The following is a 24,526-nucleotide window of genomic DNA, read 5'->3' as shown; positions in this document are numbered from 1 at the left end:
TACTATAGAAAAGGTAAGTGGTGTGTCTGACATTTCCTAGGTTTATTCTGAATATTTAAAAGTTACTTTAAGCATTCATTATAACAGCTGTTACATCTGATGTAACAGTAAACATATATAAGTATGTAACATATAAAAGTATAAACTTATATGTATCACAATAAATTTTGCTATTCAAATAAATTCAGTTGAGAAAAAAGAGTAGAATAAAATATGATTTCCTCAAATGTGAAACCTCTTGTATTGTTATAAATAGGAAATTTAATTTGACTCTTATCTCTTTTAAAAAATAAATTTAAGACATTTGACAGTGTTTATCATAGAACATTATTATTAATTTTCATCTTATGTAAACACATTTTCCAGATTCCAATACTGTCCACGTACAGTAGTTTACTCAAGAATATGTTACAGAAATAAAAGAGAAACTTACAGGGTGCTGCAAGATGTATGGTTGAGGCTGCATCCATGATGGACTCTGCACCTACAAAAGAAAAAAGTCATTTTGAAAAAAAACATATTTGCTGATTTTCATTGGTACCTGATTCATCTAGTACTATTTAAAAAATAAGAACATATTCCAACAAAAAATACTGAAATAATACAATTTTAGTAATGTATTTATAATATATTTAGTAATATAATAAAATAAGAACAATTTTTAGTTTTCAACAATCACTTCCATAAGCTTTTGAGTTTTAAACTTTCTCCCTCTCTTTCCCTGCCTCCCTCCACAAGCCTACAATCTGATATAGGCTCTACATATACATTCTTATTAAACATATTTTCATATTAGTCATGTTGTAAAGAAGAATTAGAACCAATAGGAAGAACCACAAGAAAGAAGAAACAACACAGAAGAAAAAGTTGTTTTTTTTAAATGTCTACTTTTAGATACCATTAAAGTATTTCAATGCTCTAAATACACTATAAAGAAAATTTTATTTCTTGTACTGGTATTGTTTACTTTATCCTTCCTGAGCTCACAGCAACAATATTGACTCTGAACTCATTTAAGCAAGTAGGCTCAAGCTTCCAGGACAATGCACACAATTTAAAGCATGGCACATGATGGGAAAAACTAGGCCCTAAAATTATATTAATATAAGTGATTTCACCCAATGCTTCCCACCCCAGACAAGATATGTACTCAACATTATCTAAGAGGATTTTGAGATTCTGATGTGTGTAATTCGAAAACATTTCTTCCCCAAAATACATAACATTTATTGAACATCAGCTTTAATTAAGCCAGAGAAGAAAATCACAAATCTCTTCAAGTTCTTGCTGTTTATCTGCATTCATTCACTTTTATTCATTAGAAAAAATATCTGTTGAGTATCTATGTGCACGATACTCATTCCTTTATCATCTGGTGATATATATTACGAGACTTCTGTTGGTTATATTCATTTTGACTGCTTAACACAATTAATTTTTGAAGAACTGCTCCCTGTAAATGCACAAACATTGCCCCCTCTCACCATGTTTGATTTTGACAACCCATACATTACATCTGCACATAAACTAGTCATGCAAGTATGTTTGCTTTGATAAAAACAGCTGATGTCAAGTTCCCTTACCAAGTGAGGAATGCTTCTGAAATCCCTCCTAATTATCAATGATTTCTAATCACCCCAGAAACTAAGAATCTCTGCTTAAGAAAGAAATTAAACTCTGAAATATAGCTCTGCAGACTTATGGCCAGGGCTCTGGATTGTACAAGTACCAGAAGTTTCTAGATTCAGTCTCTAAAGCAAGCAAGAAAAGTGGCTTGTAGAATTAGAGCTAAATGGGTTCTTTTAGGCCATCGAGTCCAAGCACTCATTCACAGAGACTCAGTGATTTTTCAGGGTCACATAGCTAATATCCGAGGTCACATCTGAATCCAGGTCTTGACTCGAAGTCCAATGCCTTATCTACTGTTCCACACTGCTTCTATCCATCATGAAAAAACCAAGCAATCCCCCCTTTATTCCAAAGGCTTCCTTGATTATATACATGCTCAAGTTGCTTCTAAGCTTCTTTCTTAAGAATAAACCCCTTCTATAGCCCACTCCACTCTCATTACCTAAAATTAGAAGGTCTGTGAATGGCTGTGGGCAAAGTGTTTTGAGATTAACTTTGTAATGAGGCCCTAAGATTCATTTGCTCTGTCTTTGTTCCCCAGCTAAGGCTGATTAAAGTTAAGTGCTTCTGGCTTATTAACATTAAGTTATCTGGAATGGAGCCTTTCCCCCATTAGGGTATTGGTGGTGTCTCCTTGATGCCAATTTCTCAAATCCAGTTGCTGTTCATGGTAGTTTGATGGGGAAAGGCCTAATCTGACATAAATTGCTTGTAATTGCAGAACCTTCACTGTTGTAGTTCATCCAGAGGCTAATAGCTACAGGAGCTAATTTGGGCCGGATCCTTCCATTTTTACTATGGTTCAATGGATTGAAAGAATTAGCAGGCTGCCAAGTCAGGGGCTACAATATCAAATTGCTGTTCAATATCAAATCTCTGTTCAAATTCAAACAACAAATTAGCATTAGTCTTTTAATTCTCTGTTCCTTAATTTTTCCAGGTATAAAATGGGAACCATTAGCCAGTTTTTGTTCAATATATGAAGTAATAAGAAAGTTTTATTTCATTTTCATTTTCAAATGGAGTTCTCTAGATGCCAAATGAAAAATGTGCTTTAGGGAAAAATAAAGTAACTCAGAATAAAATAATACATAGGATAACAGTCATAGGAAAGTATTTTGTTTCTCATCAGTCAGTTCTACTATTGACACCTTTTTATTAATTCTTTTGTCTTATTAAATTATCTGATGGCCAAAATGAACTTTTACAACAAAAACAAAGTGGTGGGGAGATACTTTAATGGTTCTAAATGTTATCAACAGGAATGATTTACACTTCTGTATATTTTCATTTATTTGAGAATTAGTTCTATAATGTATGCAATAAACATACTTATGGAAGTTTTCTTATCTCCATTTGCAATGATATACTTTAAAATAATAGACTTTCTTAGTAAAGATAAAGGAAAAAAGGTTCTTTTAGAGATTAAATTGTGTAAATAATTATGAGAAAAACACCTAAATGCAGTATTTCTTTATAATTCTTATTAAGTCTTACAAAAAAAGTTGGAAGTAGTTAATACAGACTTCATAGTTGAATCCAATTCAATAATCACTTATTGAATATCTTCTGTGTGTGAAGGAAACTGAAATACTAGTATAAGTATTTGAATTAATTCATTAATTTCTCCCTCCCATCCTTCTATAACAAAAAAAAAAATCAAACTTTTATGTACAAAAAGCCATGTGCTAGGCATGGGTGAGATTAATAAGACCCAGTCTCTTTATCTTATGCATTTATCACATTCTGTTTTGTATTATGATTTTTGCATAATGGTTTTATTTCTATTACTAGACCATAACCTGTGTGAGGACAAACAGAATGCTATGAGAAGTCCAGAGGAATAATGAGATTGATAGCGGGATCAAGAATGGCTTCCTAGAAGAGGCAATGTGTGAGCTAAGTGTTAAAGGAAGTCTAACAGGAGAAAAGGAGAGCATTCCAGGTACAGTGAACTGCATAAACAAAAACATAGATGTAAAAAAGCATGGGACATGTTTTGAGTATGGTGAGTATTCTAGGTTGCCTAAGTGTACACAGTACACAAAGGGAAGTGGTGTGAGATAAAGCTCCAAAGCTAGATTGGAAACAACATGACTTGAATGCAAAACTAAGGAGCCTGGACTTTATTTGTTTGGAACTGGGAAACTACTGAAGATTTTTTAGAAGAGAAGTGATGTGAGCAGATCTATATATTTAGGAGATTACTCTGACATCAGTTATAGGATGGATTGAACTAGGATGGTGATGGAAATGAGGTAGGGACATATCTGAGAATTATTACACATGAACTGATGGGACTTACAAGTGACTAGACATGGAACTAAGAGTTATGGAGAAGGCAAAGTTGAGTCAGAGGTTAAGAGCACGAGTAACTGAAAGAATAAGGGTACTATTAAAAATAACTAAGGGAGTCAGGAATAAGAAAAAGTTTTGGAGGAAATATGAATTTGGCTTTACACATGTTTAATTTCAGGTACTAACCAGACATAAAAATTATGATATGTAATAATAGGTCATTGGAAATACCCGGCAAAGTGCCTAACTAAAGTGGGGGGAAGGAAGAAAGAGAGAGACACAGACAGAGAGACAGACAGACAGACAGACAGATCGACACAGATGCAGACAGAGACAAAGGACATTGGATTTGCAAGTCAACTACATGGAGGATGAAAATTAAAATCAAGATAATAGATGCAATTGTTAAGGAATAGGGTGTAGTGAGAGGAGACACAGCTCTTAGAATTCTGGGGATCCACAACACTCAGATGACAAAGGAACCAAGAAGAACTAACTTAGAGAAGTGGAGATTAGAGAGATAAAAGGAGAGTCAGCAGAGTGCAGTATCACAGAAGCCAAGAGAAGATGACAAGGAAAAAAGGAGGAGATAAAAGCTACCATTTATATAGTGCTTTAATGTATACAAAGCACTTTACTTTTCTTATCTCATTTGATCTCACGATTACCCTGTCCATACTCTCTCCATTGAAGATGGGGAGCTGAGGCTGAGACAAGTTTAACGACTTACCTAGGGTCATACAATTACTGAGAATTCAAACTGCAGTCTTTCTGACTCCAAGTCTAGCACTATAATGACTATGTCACCTAATTGCCTGGGATATTTGATAACGTGAAATACTGCTGAGAAATTAAGGAGGATAAAGTCTAAGAAAAGAGCAATGGACTATGAGACTGCAGTCAGTGGTGACTGAAGGAAATCAGTTCCAGGAGAGTGATGAACAGAAGCCAGATTGTAAAGGGTTAGGGAGTAGCTGAGCGGTGAGAGAACAAAGATACAGAGTATAGACTTCTCATCCAGGAAGGCTGTCAGTGAAAGAGGAGAGATAGGATGGTGGTTAGTAGAGACAGGTGGATAACAATGTCAGTGGGTGATTGTGGTAGTTTTTGTTTTTAGTATGGGAAACTTGGCATATTTGTAGGCAGTGGGAAGGATAGAGGGGGGAGGAAGAGATTGAAGATTCAAAAAAGAAAAAGGATAATTATTTTAACAAGGTCCTGGTGAAGGTGGGAAGTGATGGAATAAATAAATAAAAAAATAGGTGAAGGGGTTGGTTTTGACAAAGAAGAGCATGTCTTCCTCTCAGCCAGGAGGTAAAAAGAAATGGATAAAAATGCAGAATTTTAAAAAAAATTTAATTTGATTTTATGTTCACTTCCAAATTCTCTCACTTTCACCTCCCCCATCCATTAAGAAAGCAAGAAAAACAAAACATATCACAAATATGCATAGTAATGCAAAATAATTGCAGCATATATACATTACACACGTATATATGCTTCAATCCATTTGGAGGTGGTAACATATTTCATCATGAGTCCTTTGAAACTGTTGCTGCTTATGTTGTTGATCAGAGATTCTAAGTCTTTCAAATTTGTTTGTCTTAACAATATTGTTAATGTATAAACTGCTCATCTGGTTCTGCTCCCTTCCCCTTTGCACCAATTTATACAAATCTTCCCAGGCTTCTCTACAACTGTTTCCTTCATCATTTCTTACAGTGTATAATATTTCATTACATTCATATATCATAACTTGTTCAGCTATTTCCTAAATGATGGGAATCCCTTCAGTTTCCAATTCTTTGCCAAGATGCAGAACTTTTGAAGTCAGGAAAAGGGGATTTGAGGGATCTCAAGTTAGATGGCTTTGAACTTTTTAGTAAAATAGGTGATCTTTTAAGCATATCTATTTGGAAATTAGGGTCAGAGCTTTAAAGAGAAAGCAGAGCTTTGAAAAAGACATTGTGGGCAAAAGAGATGTGATGAGACATGAATAAAAGGATTATTGAGTTCAGTGAAGCCCAGGAGGGGTTAAGCAGCATACATTTATAATAGATGAAATCACATGACTTTGTGACTTTAATAAGAGCTCTACAGAGAGGTAGGAGAAGCCATAAGAGAATGACAAACTAGATGTAAATGGAAGGGTAGAGGGATTTAAGATTACAATGAGGATAAAGAGCAGGTTCAGTAAAAAGATGGAAAAAGCAGAAGGGCAAGGGATTGTGGTCAGAAAAATGAATTTCACAGCTTAACATTTTGGGGATGGAGCTGAATTGAGAGATGTGGTCTAATGTGTGGCCATACCAGTAGATGAGTAAAGAAGGTAATTGGAATTGAGGACATCAAAGAATTGTGAGATCAGGACACTGACATCAGGTCATTAGCACTTCTATCAAAATCACCAAGGATGATGGTGGATCTTGCAGTAGGGAGGAAGAAAGACTATCAATCAAGCACTAAAAAATACTAAACTAAGTAAAGTTGGAGCATTTCTTAATAGATAGATGACTGTGTCAGAGAGAGGGCAGAATGTGATGGCAAGAGTTTCAAGAGAGAAACTGAACGATGTCAGGAAGTGGCAGTGAGAATATAGGGAGCTAGGAATAAGCCAATCCCTATATCCTGATAGGGAGAGTAGATAAAAGCTGCCATTGGATGGGCTTGCCAGCAATGTTCTATCTCTTGAAAAAATGAAACATTTTTTTTATTTTTATTTTTTTTGGCAAGGCAATTGGGGTTAAGTGACTTGCCCAGTGTCACACAGCTAGTGAATGTTATGTGTCTGAGGCTGGATTTAAACTCAAGTCCCCCTGACTCCAGGGCTGGTGCTCTATCCACTGCGTCACCTACCTGCCCCCCAAAATAAAACTTCTTAGAGACATAAAGAAAACATGAAGAAAGGACTAAGGATGTATAAAAAATTTATTTATAATAGAAAAGGAGTTCCATAGAGTACAACAGAAAGTTAAGACATTAGGGAATATAATGACTGGTCTAGTATTCTGCCCCACCCCACCCCCCCTTTCAGCTGGCATTATTTGATCCACACATGCAGAGCTAATACAATCTTCAACTTGGAACCAAGCTAGCCCTTAGAAAGGGGAAACATAAGGTCTTCTGGACCTACAGGTCAGAAGCAAATCACCTTTGCTGCTGGTCCTCCTTTGACTTCATATCATCATTGAAGCACCTGTCTTTTGCCCTGCGCATTAAGCCTCTACTTTTTGCCCTCATCTTATGTTTTTGTCTTGTGATATACTGTACCTCTTAGTATTCTATTCCATATCCCTGTTCCTCTGGGACAAGAGCCCTACCTTTCTCTCACCAGTAACCTCAAGGCACAGTGCCGTGACCCAACAAGCCAACTCTCTGGGGAGTAGATCCTTGCTATAGGTAGTGAATAAATATTTACTAAGCACCTGTTATGTGCCAGGCACCGTGAAAAGCACTAGTAATACAAAGAAGGAGAAAAAGCAGCCCCTTCCCTTGAAGAGTTCACACTCTAAAAGGAGAAGACGACACAGAAAAAGAAGCTCAAAGAGGTAGGTGGAAGGGTTCCCCACCCTTCCATAAATGATGAAGAACTGCAGAAAGATAGGAAATGATGAGTTAACTGCCCTGGGCCCCCTCTAATAAAGGATTTGGGAGGGGTTCTCTGATGTTCTGCCTTCACCTTCTTCAATCATTGGGAAGGTGGGGGCCCTAAGGGCAGGGGGGCACTGAGGAAGTATGACTTCCAAAGTTGATGTGGTCTTGCTGGAAGATGAGTTTATGGAGATGATGATGATGATGATGAAGTCCAGGAGTGGAGCCAGGTGGGAAATTATGAGATAGCTGCCTTGGGCTTCCTCCTTAAAGGAAGGATCTGGGAGGAACTCTCCAATCAGAGGGAGGGAGGAGCCCCAGAGGCAGGGTACCAGATGTCCTACTCCACAGATGTTCACCACCTGCTTTCCAGGGCAATTTTTATTGTTTAAACCTTCCTGATACTAATGATCTGCTGCTACACTTTCCTGATGGCCCGTTAGCCTGGTCAAAAACCCTCCTCAAACCCACTACTAGGATATTCCATTCTGAACAAGCCACCTTTCAGTTTCCCACATAGGATAGATGGATGTCAATCATATATTGTACTTCCAAGATACTTAACAGTAGAACCCCAATTAGAACAAAAAACAAAAGGCTAAGGAAAACAGATGCTCTGTATAAAAGTGGGAGAAACTGATTGAAAATCACTGTGTCCATAGGGGATGTTATTTGACCTTTAGTATAAATGAATTAATAGGCATATTTTGATATTTTAGTCCATTTCTAAATAGGATTTTTTTAAGATACAGCCTTTTTTGGGTCACTTTTACATTTCACAACTCTGTTCATTAAACACTGACTAACAAAGACATGTATATTCTAACCCTTATCCCTTTCGCTAGCTCATTAAACAAGGGGAGAAAGCAACAGTGCTTGTAACAAGGAAAGAAAGTTTTTCTTGAATTGATTCACTTTAAGAAGAATATGGCATATTTGTGAAAGTAAGGGCTATCCAATACTGCAAATAGTTAAGGATCTTACTAGACCTGAAATTTCAATCATTGACAGGACATCCAGCACACATTCCCTATGCCTCCTAATGACAATTTATTCACAGGTAATCATTCTGCTGCAAAATAGTGGCAATTTATTCTTAATTAAATACCTTCTTTTTGGCTTAGAACTGTGACTTCATCAGCATAGGGAGCTCCCTGGTTGAGGAAAATCTCTGTACAACAATGAAGAACAACAACTACTGACCACCTTAAAGAGTTTCGTGCGGGTACCGAGAGGTTAAAATGCACGGGTCACAGAGCCAGGATGTGTCAGAGGCAAGGTATTCCTGACTCCAAGGTCACATCTTTTTATCCACTATGACATACATACATTTCAACAGACACTTGTGCTGTGTAAAAATAATTTACATTATACCTGACCCCAATTTTAGAGATTTATAAAAACCAACGTAGCAACAAATTTGATTCCATAAGTCAATGGGATGATGCTTATGAAGCCAGAAAGCACAAACCTGGTATGTAGAAACAGGAGAAGCGATATAAGGTGTAATAGATGTTTGAGTGATCATTCGATTTGTAGCAATACTGTAAGGTGAAGGATAAAATCTGGAACAAATGAAAAGCCCTTGTTAAATAATGCTCCACATTTTTATCATTTACTAGGCAAAACTCTGTAGTCCTTCACCCCTCCTATTTCCTGTTAAAACAGGAGTTCTAAGCCTGAGGTCTTGAATTTGTTTTTAAAAAATTGACAACTGCATTTCAATATAAATATGTACACACACACACACACACACACACACACACACACACACTTAAAGACATTCAGAGAAGGCATTCATGGGCTTTACCAGACTATTAGAGGGGCCCATTAGCCAAAAATGTAAGAACTTCTGCCTTAAAGTATCACATACATAATCTTAAATACATACCCATTCTGTAAAGCAGCTGTAGTTGGATCATAGGTAAGTGTCATTCCAGCCTATAGTGAGAATAAACATGTAATTGAGAATGGAATAATGTACCATATTCTATTTCTTACAAGCCTGAAATGCAAAAAACATGTATTGTTTTATATGATTAGGGCATAAGAAATTGCTTTTAATTATTTATGTTTAAGATGAATAAACATCAACAATTTCTTCCATTAGCATGTAAGCTCTTCGAGGACAGGGATGATTTTTGGTTTTGTCTTTATATCCCTGCCAGCACAGTGGCTAGCCAAGAAGAGATCCTTTTTTTATTTTTTGAGCTGGACTTGTGATTTAATTGGCATGGAGAATTCCCTGATGAGGAAACACCTTCTATCTGTGTAGATCTACAGATGCTCTTTAACTGATAGCACCCCCATGCAACTCTCTGACTTGCCAAGGGTCAGCCAAACATTAGAAGTCAGAAGTAGGACTTTAATTCTTCTATTTCTAGATCTATGATTCTACGATCCAGATTTTTCTCACTTTGAGTTTCATTCTCTATCCAGGATGCAATGCTGCCTCTTAGAACAAATAAATACTGAGAAAAAAAAGTAATTATAACAGAATTAAGCCAGTGTTTCTGAATGACCATTTCCCCCTCTTTCTCATATCAGTCTTTTTTAAGATCCCTTCTATCTCCAAATCTATGATGCTATCACTTTTGTGTCCTCCCTTTGCAATTTCTTAGAGGTTATCCAGTTCACTTTCCTAGATAAAGAAAGTGAGGCACAGAGTGATTAAATTACTTGCTCAGGGTTTCATAAGCTAGGAAGGATCTGAGAAGGGATTTGAATGCAAGTTTTCCTAGTTCAATGCCCTAGTTCAAGATCTGCTAGATCTTGTTTCATTTTAGTATGTACACAACACATAAAGTTAGTAACCTTAAAGATATATTAAAGATTTTATCATATAGGAAAATAATTTTCTAAAATAATCTGCAGGGGAGAAAGGAAAAACCTTTCAATCATAAACGTATCATGGGATTGTACAGCCCAATTTCTGAGCAGCGTTTAATGTTGTCATCTCTTAAAAAACATGCTATTGACCCAGAGGATCCAAGCGCTGGCCTATAACTGTGTGCTCCATGGAACCTAAAGACTTCAGCCAGTGTTAAATTCTTCTCATTTTACCTGATTTGTGGATTCCTGTATATCTGGACAGTTTTAAGATACGACATATTCTAAGATACAAACCGTATCTGTACCAATGGCAGCCGTTCAAAAAGTGATGTGTGGCAAGGCCAAAAAAGTCTTTTCTATGACTATTTCCTGAAGAAGTCATTGCTATATACCCTTTGATCTGGCAATAGCACTTCTAGGGCTATATCCCAAAGACATCAAACAAATGGGAAAAGGACCCACATGTACAAAAATATTCATAGCAGCTCTTTCTGTGGTGGCAAAGAATTGGAAATTGAGAGGATGCCCATCAATTGGGGAATGGCTGAGCAAGTTGTGGTATATGAATGCAATGGAATACTATTGTGCTATAAGAAATGATGAACAGGCTGACTTCAGAAAAACCTGGAAGGACTTAACATGGTCTGATGCTGAGTGAAGTGAGCAGAACCAAGAGGACTTCGTACACAATAACAACCACGTTATGCAATGACTAATATTCTTAAACTGAACCCTTCTCAGCATTACAAGGATCTAAGACATCTCCAGAGGCCTCGGGATGGAAAAGGCTGTCCACATTCAAAGAAAGAATTATGAAAGTCGAATCGCTATCACTTATTTTTACCTTCTGTTGAGTTTTTTTTCATCTTTCTGATGGTGCCTCCTATTGGTTTTAATTTTTACTTACAACTTCACTAATGTGAAAATATGTTTAATGGGTATGTAAATGTAAAGTCAATATCAGATTGTGTGCCATCTTGGGGAGGGGGGGAGGAAGGGGAGAAAAATTTTCAACTCAAAAGCATATGGAAGTGATTGTTGATAAATCAAAATAAATTACTAAAAAAAAAAGAAAAAAAAGAAGTCATTGCTATACAGCCACTCTGAAATTTCAGGGGAAGGACTCATAAGCCTCACCTCGCCTTCTCTGTGCCATGCTCTCCCATTCTGGATGTACTTGTTCTGATTCTGTCGCTTCTTCTGTCCACCATCTGCAAACTTGCACAACAGAGGTTCTGCAGGAGCTAAGGAGGAAAGAATACTGTGAAACCAAATACTATACTGGTGCAGGGATAGAACATGAAAAACTAAGAGGTTTTTTAAGGGGGATAGAGTGGGGAAGAACATTGCTAATGTTGTAGCAGAGACAAGATTAACATTAATTTTGAAATTGTCCATCAGTGAAAAGTACATTATAGAATAAAACAATATTATTACTGGAGCATGAGATAACAACTCAAAGGCTCAAAAAGGTCATAAATTGAGCGTATGAGGGATTATAGAAGCCATCTAGTATAGCCTCTTCATTCTACAGATGAGGAAACTGAGGCTCAAGGAAGTTACAAGCAATTTCTCCAAGGTCAAAACAAATAGCAAGCATAAAAGATGGGACTCAAACCCAAGCCCCATGACACCATAAACAGTCTGCCATACAACATTGCCCCTAGATCACAAATTAGTCAGAAGAAGAAAATTTACTATTGTACTACTTTGAGACACGTGAAGAGGACTAATCAGTATTTTCCCTGCTCGTATCCATTGTAGTCGATAGAATGCAGGGCCTGATGGCAGGAAGTCCTAAGTTCAAATTCAGCCTCAGACATTTTCTAGCTGTGTTATTCTAGACAAGTCACTATGTCTGCCTCAGTTTTCTCAACTGTAAATTGGGGATAATAGCACCTACCTCCTATGGTTGTTGTGAGGATCAAATGAAATAATATTTGTAAAGTACCTGACACATAGTAGGCACTTAATAAATGCTTGCTCCCTTCTCTTCCTGTGCTACTTCTTTTATGTTTTGCTCTGCTTTTCCATAACAATGAAGATAGTAGTTGATTCCTGAAAGCTCTGTTTCTTTCTGTGTATTTCTAATTAATACATTGAGGGGAATCACATGCTTCTTCTGTCTTGTTCCCACATTCTGTGCTTTGTCTCCTAGAGTAACATGATTACTACTTTCATGTGCTGTTTCAAAGTCAAATAACCATAAAGAGAAAAATATTACTTGTGGAAAATTTACTCCTTTCCCTTTTGTCTCTTATTATCCTAATTTATTTCCTATTTTGCATCATTGCTAGTGCTCAGCCCCTACCCACCCACTAATCATAGGGTGGAAGCTGTGGTATGACCTGCCTTAGAATATTACCCTGCCAAAACACACACACACACACACACACACACCCCAAGCCAAAAAACAACCCCCCAAAAAAGCCCCAACACCCAACCTCAAAGAACCTGTAATTCCTTCCCTATGAGCTGTCTGGGCTGTTGTGTGACACTCCTTTCTCTTTTAATCAGTTGGCAACACCCTTATGGGGCATGTTGGGATGTGAATGGAGGTAGTTTCTGAATGAGAACTGGACTCACAGCATGGGGAGGCAAGAGCATAAATCATAACATTAAATGTCTGGCAAGAAGATCAGTATAAGCATTCACTCTCCCTTTGACAAAAGGGCCCTTTGTTTATCTCCTTGTCTCCACTCCCCCAAGCTTTCCTGCCTAAGGAATTCCCATTTAAGACAACCGGGTGTGGTAGAAGATGGGAATTTGGCCAAATCTCAGAAGGTGAATGAAGTACCCTCTTTGTCTTTTCAGTAGAGGTTTGGATTGTCAAGAAATCATCACATTCTGTAACAATGATTAAAGGTACAGCAAATAGATGCAATAGAGGAAAAGAAAGAGAAGCTGTATTAAAGCCCCTGATAACCTGGCTCCTTTCTACCTTTCCAGTCTTCTTACACTTTACCCCACATACTCATTATCCAGTGACACTGGCCTCCTTGCTATTTCTCAAACAAGTCACCTCCTGACTCTGTGAAATTTTACTCAATGTCTCCCACGTCTTGAGTGTTCTCCTTTCTCATCTCCGCCTCCTGACTTCCTTTACTTCATTTAAGTTCCAGCTAAATGAACATACCTTCTGCAAGAAGTCTTTCCCAGTCTCCCTTAATGCTGCTGCCTTTCCTCTCATATAATCTCCAGTTTACCTTGTATGTATCTTTCATATACAGTTATTTACATGTTGTCTCCCTCATTAAAATAAGATCTCCTTGATGGTAGGGACAGTCCTTTGATTCCTTTCTCTCTGTTCAGCATTTAGGACTATGCCTGGCACATTGTAGGCATGAACACTTATAAATGACTTGAATTGTTCATCTACATTCCTTTAACATTGTCCCTGGATCACTTTAAGTGAGATGAAACACCAGAGCATACTATCCAGTAAAGACACATCGTACAGTCCTCATTCTCTCCATGTTGCTTGATAGTATGTGTCTAAGGAAAATGTGTTGAGATAACTTAATGATGCTTTTCCAGTTCCAAATCATTAGGTGCTGATCTTCCTCACTACTTGTCTTTCTTGTCTCCCAGGCAATATACGTACATATGTATGTATCCACATACCAACAATGTTTGGGAAGCTTTGAGAAAGATGACTATGGGAACACAAAACAATGTCCTTGGGACTGAGAGAAGTAAAATCTCATTTGATGCTCTCATCAAAGGACATATCATCCACATAAAAAAAATCTGGTAATACATTTGATGTTAAATTTGTCCTATATATGATCTGGCTGATGTCACCTTTTGGAGGAGGATGGTGAGGAGTTTTGATGACTGTTAGTACTTCTCAGGTATCCAAATAAAGAAGTATTTATTAAGTACATAATCTGTCTCAGGCATGGTGCTAGGCACTGGGGATGCAAAGGAAAAGCAAAAATTGTTTCTGAAATCAAGGAGCTAACATTTTAGTGGATGAGACATGTGTGTATGTATACACAAATAAAATGAGAAATATGTTAACCTTGGCAGGGAAGGCATTAGCATATGGGAGAGGGAGGATGGGACTAGGAAGATGGTGCTTGACCTGAGTTTTGAAGGAAACCAGGGATTCTAAAATGTAGAAGTAAAGAGGTAGGACATTTTAGGGATGGAGGACAGCTGGTGCCAAGGTTTGGATGGGAGATGGAGCACTGTATGTGAAAAACAGGAAACAAGTCAATATAATTGGATCATGGACAGCTAGGTGGTACAGTAGATAGAGCACGGAGGCTGGGAATCAGGAAGACTCATCTCCCTGAGTTCTAATCTGCTCTCAGACCCTGGTTGTATGATCCTAGACAAGTCACTTAACCCTGTTTGTCTCAATTTCCTCATCTGTAAAATGAACTGGTGAAGGAACTAGCAAACCACCCCAGTATCTTTGCCAAGAAAACCCCAAATGGGGCCACAAAGAGTCAGACATGACTGAAATGACTTAACAACAAGCTGGGCCATAGACTGTGTGAAGGGGAGTAATACGTGAGCAGACTGGAGATAAAGGAAGGGGCTAGATTGTGAAGAGCTTTAAATGCCAAACAAAGGATTTTTATATTTACTCTTAGAGGTTATAGGGAGCCAATGGAAGTTACTGAGGAAGGCGGTAACATGCAAAGATTCTACTTGGGGAAAATCATTTTGGTCTCCTTGTGTCCATTTTCTCTCTATCACAATCCATCTTTACATAGCTGCAAATTAAAAGCTTATTGTAATAGCCTAGGTGAGAGGTGATGAAGACATGACCTAGAGAGGCAGTTGTACGAATGGACAGAAGAGGTGAAGTGGGATTAACAAGATTTGCCAATTTATTGGATAGGAATTTGCAGGAGAGAGAGAGTGGGGTGAGGAACAGTGAATAATTGAAGATGTCTACGTGGTTTTAAACCTGAGTAACTGAAAAAATGGTGGTGACTTCCTGAGGAAGTTCATGAGAGCGGTGGGTTTTATTGGAAAGATAACATTTTGGATGTGCTGAGTTTGAGATGCCTATGGCAATCTAGTTCAAAATGTCCAAAAGACAATTAGAAAATGTGCAAATGGCATTCAGGAGAGAGGGATGGGCACACAGATCTAGGGGTCATCTACATAAAGATCTTAACAGTACTGATGGAGGCTAGCGAAATCACCAAATGAGAGTACAGAAAGGAGAAATGGCCAGGCAGGTAGGAAATCTAGAAAAATTATACTTGACAATGCCAAAGAATTAACACTTGGACTTAAAATGATCTTATAATACTTCTTTCTGAATCAGATTTTTTATTTTTAAGGAGTTTAGTTGGCCCAGTGAGTAGTGCAAAATTTCTAGTTTTTCCTCATAGACATGATCTAATTTGGAAAAAGCAAGAAACACTGTTTGACTGTTTCAAGACATTCAATGCAAGTCAGCCAAATTGGGCAAGAGTTGTAACCTGTTTAACCATGTATTACACTGATTCTGTTTATCACCTAAATATGTTATATATACACAAACACATGTATGAGCTCAACAGTTGAGCACTGTCTTCCATAATAGGGGCCTTGTAATTGACATAAGATGCTGAAAACAGAACAACTATAAAGTGTGATTTGATTATATCAGGATTTGATAATCTCAGATGCATATGGCTGTCATAAATTTAATAGGTACCTTGTAATTTTTTTTTCTTTTCACAGATCACCACTAATTAGTTTTTAAGGCTTTCCATCAAAAAGTATAACTTTACTAAATTTTATTTCCTTAAAAAAACCCCACTAAATAAGCTCATGATGTAATGAGATCATCCTGAAACTATTTGCCATGGATTTATTTGTATATGCATTTTTGTGAATAAAATAGTTCTTAATGATTTTCACTCACTTAGATTGTATATAATCATGGAACAAGAAAGTCAAGAACCAATAAAGTCCAACCAAAAAAAGTTAAAATGACTAAGTTCTAATAAATGATGTTTGCAAATAGATATTTTTTAGTGGAAGTAGATGAAACAAGATATATTTTAATATTCTTCAAATTAATTTTATTTACCTTGTGATTCAAAGCTGTCTCTAAATTTTTTTTCTATTCCACATATGAGTTGAGCACATTGCACATTGGCAGGTATTTTATATCTTGGAAAAAACAACTGCCTTATTTTGAAATGCCATAACTAATAAAAATTATCATTAAATAGCAAAAATAAAATTTAATATTGCAAAGCCATTTGCTTCAAGAAAATAACTGTCCTTCAGTATTCCATACAAAGCACTCCAATAGGGACTTTCTTTTGTAAAAAAATTACTTTTATATTGTTTTTCCTCCCAATTATCAAGCATTCATCTTTTTATTCTCATCTCTCCCACTTCAGCGCAAAAGGAAAAAAAAATAACAGAATCTTCATATCACGTACACAGACAAGTAAAATAAAATCCCACTAAAAATCTATTTCTTTTTCTGCATAGTAGTCCATCAGTTTTTTATCATGAGGCAGATAGTGTTCTTGTTCATTTGTCCTTGGGAATCGTGGTTGATCATTTAGTTGATTAGAGTTAAGTCTTTCAAATTTTTCATTTTTATAATTTTTTTTTCTGATTCTGCTCACTTCACTCTGCCTCAGTTTATGCAAGTCTTTCCATGGCTCTCTCAAACAAACTTTTCCCTCATTTCTTACAGCACAATAGGATGCCATTACATTCATACCACAATTTGTTCAACTCTTCCTCAACTGATGGATACCCCCTTAATTTCCAGTTTTGTGCCGCCATGAAAACAGCTGCTATTAATATTTTTGTGCATATAAGACCTTTTCAGCACAATGATGCTTTGGGCTACATGATTTGTAGTAATCAACAGTTTAACATGATGCAGGGGAGAGGAGTTTTTGGTCATTCAAAAAATACAATCCAGAAATGAATGACTAATGCTGCAGCAACAGCTGCTGTTTTTATGCACTGCTGCTCCACCTTCTTGGGAAGCTGTTAGGCATGAGAAACTACACTTCCCTAAAAGTTCTTGAAGTCTCATTTATTTTAAATAACTTGTATCATGCATTCTAGGAACATAAGTAATATGGAGAAGGATTCCTCTTGTAGTAATTCTGGACATTTTTAGGAAGCAGATGGACATAATTTATATGAATTTTATTTCTAGAGTGATAAAGAGCTTAACTTGAATGATTTGGTTTAGTTTTATGGAGAAGAAAAAAACTGTGCAAAGATGTTCTTTAAAATAAGTATGCTTATTCCCAGTAAGGACATTCTAAATATCATACCTTAATCCTTACCAAGCAGGAGGGGAAGTTTCCTAATCTCAGTTTTCTCTGTAAGCTGCAGAACCTACAGAAGCCCTGGACCAAAGAATCTGAGAGAACTAGATTGAAGTCAGGCACTGGAACAGGTAGAAAATTAGCTCAAAAGGGCCTTTTCTCATTGTTAGTATTCCACAGCTCTACCAAGGACACTTACTTAATATTAAAGAAATCTGACATTTTTCATTTATTTACTCATATAAACAAATAAACAGTAAGGCAGAGATTTGTCCCCCTCTAAATTCTAAATAGAAATCATTCAAATTATGTTTTATACTACTCTAGAAATAAAATTCAAATAAATTAAGTCTATCTGCTACCTCAAAATATTCAAAAATGGTTTTAATGAAATTTAAAATATAAAAGAAAATACAAATCCTTCTGATGATGAATGCCACTTTATTACTTGGCTTCCATTTTTGCTAACATGAAAGCAGGGAGAATGGTGTCAGAAAATAAAGGGTAAGGGAGATAGCAAGCAAACAAACTGAATGTATAACATATGTCATCTGACTTTAAGGTGATGAGATATTTATTTGTTGGAAACAAACACATCAGAGTTTATGTTCCCAAATGAAAGTCAACCTTCAAAGTGGTCACCTTGGGAGGTAAAAAGCCTTGTTCCAATAATACCATCCCTTGTTCAAAACATTTTTTGAAGAACTCTTTTGGAACAGCCTCTAGAGCTGCAGAAGTAAATCAGTCACATTACTTTATAACTGGTATGTCATTTGTGGCCCAAGATCAAAGGATCATAGATACCTAGCTAGCCTTAGACATCATCTAAGTTAACCATCTCATCTTATAGACGAGAAAAATGAGCCCCTCCTGCTCCTCCAACCAAGGTCACACAAGAGGATGGCATAGCAAAGAGAGACAGTTGAGAAAAAATTTAAGAGACTATTGCAATATCTAGGGGAGAGGTGATGAGGGTCTAGACTAAGGCAGTGGTCATATGACTAAAGAAAAGGAGACAGATAAGAGAGAAATTGTAGAGGCAGAATTGAGGCAATTTGACCACTGACCGGACACAGTGTATGAAGAAGAACAAAAAAATGAAGATGGCACTGAAGTTTTAAACTAGGATGACCAGAAATTCAGTGTTACCTTTAAAGAAATAGGCAGATCAATGAGATATTTTTAAAGCACTTAACACAGTGCCTGGCACATAGTGGGTGCTATATAAATGATTATTCGTTTTCCCTTCAGTCCCCTGGGCTTGGGGGGCTAGATAACAAACTTTCTTTGGGGCATACTGAATTTGAGATGCCTATAGGACATCTAATGGAAAATCATGTAAGAATAAGATGGTGATACAGGACTGGAGTAGAGTGTTCTGCATATAGTAGGCAATTAATAATTAGCTGTTGTATGGCTTATCAACTCTAAATCTTATCGCATAAAGTTTACAAAATAGTGTTTGTAAAAAGTTTATGGATATATATATATTTTTTAAGAAGTTCAGTTATTCTTGGTTTCAGGCCTGCACAACTTGTGACCTGCCAAAGGATTTTGGGCAACCTGTGAAAAATGATTTTCCTCTACATTTTCTGCAGTTCTCCCAAAATCTTTTGGCATGACCATGGTCTGTAAGCAGCTTGCAGGCCACAGATTTTGCAGGCCTGCTTTAGCATAAAACCAAGTACCTATGTAAATGATACAGAATACACCTAGGCTATAAAATTTTATACAAAGAAACGACAAGTATGTGATTCAAGGCCTCTTAGATCTCTCCTCTCTCCAGTCCAAAATTGTTCTGAAAGGTTTTAACCCAGAAAATAAACAGGAAGACTGACTTTTGCAAATGAGACTTTTGTGGGCTAGCTAAGTGATCTTAACTGATAGTTATCTTCTACAGACAGGTGGAAAGGGAGATTACACTGAAATAATATAGATAACATCCTTAACTTGGCCTAAAAAGAACAGGGTAAAGCTCTGATATAGAGAAAATCTCCATGAACTCAGAGCTGGAGAACAGGAAAGAATGGAATAAAAACTCTGAAAAAGTGATGCATAGTAACTAAAACAGTTGACTGCCTTGCTAATATAGAGGAATTATATTTCATTGTTTAGTAACTTCCTTTTCTCTTTCCTGTTTCAAGGTTTTGCAAAACCTGAGAGCAGAAGAGTACTTCAAAAAGCAAAGGGTGAATCTTAGTCATTGTTCAGATTAGAAGGCTTTTCTTTTCAATCTGGAATAAAAAGTTATCTATTTAAGATCAGAAATAAAGGACAATGTGCCTCCTAAACACAGAATAAGGTAGTACATAAAACCTTGGATGTTTGTTAAATGTCTCAGGTTGTTTATGACAAAAACAAGATACTCGATTGTACATGCTGCTGGAACCTCTTGGGAATAAGCTATGACAATCAAATCGGTCCATTCTTTGATATGTTCTGAATACAGTTCTGGTGGCAAAATAGTTTTTCAAAACTTTTTTGACTTGTTTGGCACTAAAAATTCCATCCAAAGCGATTCAGTTAAAATGAGTGATGTCACATGGTAACATACTTGCACATTTCCAGTAAGTCTTTTCTTAACCCATGTTGCTAGCTGAAATGCTACAGCAAATTTGACTTAAATCTCCTTTTTTTAATAGGCAGGCTAAAAATGAACACTACAAAAATACCAGCTTTGATTAACTACTGCAGCCTCCTGATACGTTCTCCTGGAAATTCTATTCACTTACTTAAATCAAATTGCTCCGAAGACCTCTGAGTTCTTTCTTAGTGTAAGGGACTGATGTTCATGTTGTGGTTGTGTCCTGAATCAGTGATTCTCAATGCTTTTTTCCAGTTGTTAGCCACTGGCAGACATTATAACTGAAGATGATATTATTTAGAAACTCCCATTTTCCAGCTGTGCAGTGTTTGATCCCAATCACCACTGGTAAAACTGAAACTATCTTTGATAAAAAGCAATCATAATTAACACTTTCTTTCTGACAATGTTTGTTATTCTCAAAGTGCCTCAATTACTACATTCTGTGGATGTTTGCTACATAACTAGTTTGCTTTTTTTTTTTGTATGCATTCTGCTTTGCTTTTAGAAATTCCTATCCTAGGATCCATGAAATACACCCCCTCTTCTACTTGCATAACATCATTTCCTGATCTCTTCTCATGTTTCCAGGGAGGTCCAGTTCTGTTTCCGATAACTGTGTTTAACCCCTTCTTTGTTTCAGTAAATACTATGTTATTGTAACTAAACAGCATGACAAGTTGTGTTTTCTCTAGACAGTTGTTCTTCCTCCCACACCTATTTTGTTACAATTTAGCGCACTCTGTCTTCTTTACTCATATGCAGGGTTTTTAACCCCCATTCAGCCTGTAAAACTGGCTAGCCTCCAATATCTCATCTTATCATTTATAAGAGCGTTTCTTTTCTGTAGTTTTCTGCATTGTGTAGAAGTTTCTCTATCAGAAGTTACCTTTATCAAGAGAGTCTTTTTTATTTGTTTGATTTACAGGACTTTTCTCTCCAGTATTTTTCACTTGATTTAATAAACTTAGTAGCAATGTACCTTAACATAGCCACTTACTGAATAATGAAAGTTCAAATGCTAGTTTTGTTTTAAAATTATTGCCTAGGATCCTCTTTCAAAAAAAGGGGGGGGGAATCTCTCCAGTTTTATAGTAACACCTGCATCTTGTATCCAAGATTTTTATGCTTTTAATAAAATCTTGCTTAGCAACTTATTGCTTCTGTCTGGCAGAACCTGACAGCAAAAGGGTGTAAATTGGGCTTCTAAAAAACTGACTACAGGTGGGTGTTTTTGATTATAATAACAATTACTTACAGCTGCCCTATCACAGGCAGAGCAGGACATGCAGATACATGGGGGAAAACACTCAACAGTACCCTCTTTCGAAAATCATGCTTCTTTTTTTAGCATACATTTAACTTATGAGGTAGGAAGTAGGGTATATAGGAAAGAGGGCCAAATTTGTACTCAAAAGACCAGGATTTGAATCCTGTCTCTACTACTTATAAGCTATGTGACTATGGACAACTTACATTAACTTCTGTGAGTTTCATTTTCCTCATCTCTAAAATGACAGATAATCCTTGTGCTGCCTACTTCCCAGGGCACAATTGTGAGGATCAAATGAAATAATACATATAAAGCACTCTTAATTATGAAGAACTAGCCTGAATATATAAATATATACATTATTATTTTAGTAATAATATTAATAAAATTTTAATAACATGCATTATTAATATTTTTGGGTTGCAGACTCTCTCCCTCTTTGATAGCCTGGTGAATGAAGCTTATAGACTCCTCAGAATAATGTTTCTTGCTTATATTTGTAATCAAAGGAAATGCCAAATTTCAATTAGAGTTTAGTGAAAAGCCAAGTTCACAGACTTACTGAAATCTCCCATGGAGCCTCTCTCTCCTCTCAAGAGTTATCTATGGACCCTAGATAAAGAACCCTACACATAGAATCAATTTAATAGTAAAGTAATACTTCACCTCAAGCACACACAATTGAATGCATCCAAGTAACTTTAAACAAATTCAAAATGTATTAAGGAAGAACTCAGAAGAGGGCTTTTAACCTCAAGATAGAATACCATTGCCCCAAACATTCTGAAAATGTCTTAAAAGCCTTTAAGTATAAATTTTCCTTTATAGTTTCCAAGCAATTCCATTTTATTAAGTAAAAAAAAAAGTAATGACAATGAAGACTGAAGCATTAAGGGAGCCAAATGGATAATAAAAATCCTTGAAAAACTTTCCAGACCGTATGAAAATGTTAACAACCAAAAACACTCATTCTAGCACAACCAAAGAGTTATTTTTTTGGTTTTTGGCAAAGACAATGCCCCAATTCAGCCTGTGTGTGAAGATAGGTCAGATGGAGGTAACAGGCATGGTATTCTGAGGTCTTCTCTGCTATTTGCCATTTGAGCCCAAGCAACTAGTTAGAAAAGTGAAAGGCAACCACAGAATTACCATAGGAGACAAACCTAAAACAAGCTAAATTCTTAGGGTCAGACTCTCTTAGTGGTCACATGTGCAGTGCCACAGTAGAATCCCACTATGATCTCTTCAATGACAGGCACAGAGCAGCAGGGGATACATAAGGAGTATCAGTGTCATGCTGGGCAAAAAGTACCTCAGTGAATACTTGCCTTAATTTAGGCCCCCTCTTTATGTGTTCTTTTCCTACCTTATGTCATATCCTGCCCTCCCATGAAAAGTCTCCTTTTCCTCCCAAAGACTTATTTTCCTGTTTTTCTTTTCATGATTATGTACAGACTTCACTAGGATCACAGAAATGACTCTAGATGAATTTCACCAAAAGTCATGATAAACTGTCTCAAACACAAAAATGTATGTTAAAGCGCTTTGTAAACTGTAAAGCACTATTTAAATGTGAAGTTTTAAAAAATTATTATTAGAGCATGAACAGATGGGCATAAAGGAAATGCTAGACTGTTTTATGCAGCAGCGAGGCACCAAAAAGCAAGTTTTATTTCTGTTATGCTTTTCAAAGATTGCGTTCTCCTCTAAAGAGGCACTGGAAGATCACTTTTAGACAAATCTCTGAATCTTAGCCCTGTGTTGGCTTATTTTGGCCTTCAACAGGACTCCTAATTTGGACTACTACTCTATATAACTAAAACTGCCCAGCCCTAGCCTCCAAATTCATTTTGTATAAAAGAAATCATCACCATACTGTTTCCTTCTATCAGTATTTTTAACCTTCAAGTAATTAAGTTGACAATGAAATTTCTCTGTAGGATTCATCTGGATTGCCTCACAATGTATAACACAAATTGTCAACTTGTTTAAAACTTTTAGCTTTTTTTGTATTCTGTTTAAGGATTTCAAAGTAAGTCTGACTTTTACTGCAAGCTAACCAGCAGTTAAATTGTAGTAAATCCTTGGTATAGAAAAATGTTTCAACATGTGAAAAAAATGTGGACTTTATTTTGAAGGAATAGAGGGTGGGAAGCATAAGGCTCCTACTATATGATCTACTTTGTCAACAAGCAATACGAATATGACTTTGAAGAAAAACTTGCTACAGGCCATAGTTAAACCTACTTTAGAAAAAGCTTACATCACACCGCAAGTCACTTACAAACCGCTTTAAGACTTTTAAAAATTATGTATTATTGTATTATGTATTATTAGGTATATGTACACATATGTGGACATATAGAATATTAAGTTTACATCAGAAAACAATTTACCAATAGCATCCATTCAGTCAAAAGCCAAGAAAGGGATGTGAGCAATATACTTTCACTAGGAGCTTCCTGCTCTAGCATGACAAAGAAGTTTGACTAGGATGGGGAGAAGGTTTCCCTGAAGGGCAGGTTCGCCCTTGCCACCATCATACTCATGAATGCCAATGGCTCTGAACACCTCTATGATGAAACAGAAACTTCTCTATTTGACATTGAAAGCTCTTTACTCCTTGACTCTTCTTCAGTCTTTTCAGGTACTACTTCCCTTTATGCACTCTATTTTGTCTAGCCAAACTGATCTATTTGCTGTTCTTGCACTAACCTTCATTGCCCATCTGTATGCCTCTGCACACTTTCTGGCTCCCATGATTGGAATATTCTGCCTCCTCAACTCCACCTCTTGGACTCTCTGGTTTCCTTTAGGAGTCAGCTCAAGCACCAACCTCCAGTAGTGCAGTTCCTTCTGCCTTGTCTCATTCTTACCTCCAACCCTCCAGGGTTGCCTTTTCTCATTCATGGTTACTTTGTCGTCATTCTACATGCATATATCTGTATATGTACACATCTCCCCCAGAGGTTTCTACACTCAATAAGCTTTCATTTTGTTTCACTCTTGTTTTTCTATTGCTAGCATTTAGCATTTTATTAAATTAAGCACTTTAACAAA

At 36.6% G+C, this 24,526-nt stretch overlaps 1 protein-coding gene and 1 long non-coding RNA gene across 4 annotated transcripts in view; one reads left to right on the top strand and one right to left on the bottom strand.

The window, feature by feature from the left end:
• LOC110220718 (uncharacterized) overlaps window positions 1–11,334 on the top strand; it is a 140,761-nt gene extending 129,427 nt beyond the window's left edge. Inside the window, exons 5-7 of one of the 2 annotated variants that reach the window (XR_013483049.1) lie at window positions 3,424–3,574; window positions 8,643–8,797; window positions 10,393–11,334. This is a non-coding gene — a long non-coding RNA (uncharacterized LOC110220718). Of the gene's footprint in view, window positions 1–3,423; window positions 3,575–8,642; window positions 8,995–10,392 lie in introns of those variants that run through there. The other variant, XR_002327952.2, reaches the window with a different exon arrangement.
• RBMS1 (RNA binding motif single stranded interacting protein 1) overlaps window positions 1–24,526 on the bottom strand; it is a 245,618-nt gene that overhangs the window by 9,961 nt on the left and 211,131 nt on the right. For both annotated transcript variants that reach the window (XM_021004858.2, XM_021004859.2), the window contains exons 7-10: window positions 11,488–11,594; window positions 9,410–9,459; window positions 8,990–9,083; window positions 434–484 (exon numbers count right to left, since the gene is read on the bottom strand). In XM_021004858.2, the coding sequence (XP_020860517.2) occupies window positions 434–484; window positions 8,990–9,083; window positions 9,410–9,459; window positions 11,488–11,594 (302 nt within the window). The remainder of the gene's footprint in view (window positions 1–433; window positions 485–8,989; window positions 9,084–9,409; window positions 9,460–11,487; window positions 11,595–24,526) is intronic.

The sequence above is a fragment of the Phascolarctos cinereus genome, unplaced genomic scaffold, assembly GCF_003287225.1.
Source record: "Phascolarctos cinereus isolate Bilbo 61053 unplaced genomic scaffold, phaCin_HiC Scaffold_726;HRSCAF=1367, whole genome shotgun sequence".
NCBI classification, from domain to species: domain Eukaryota; kingdom Metazoa; phylum Chordata; class Mammalia; order Diprotodontia; family Phascolarctidae; genus Phascolarctos; species Phascolarctos cinereus.
The sequence above is the reverse complement of the archived record's forward strand: the minus strand, read 5'-3'. Positions and strand labels throughout refer to the sequence as shown.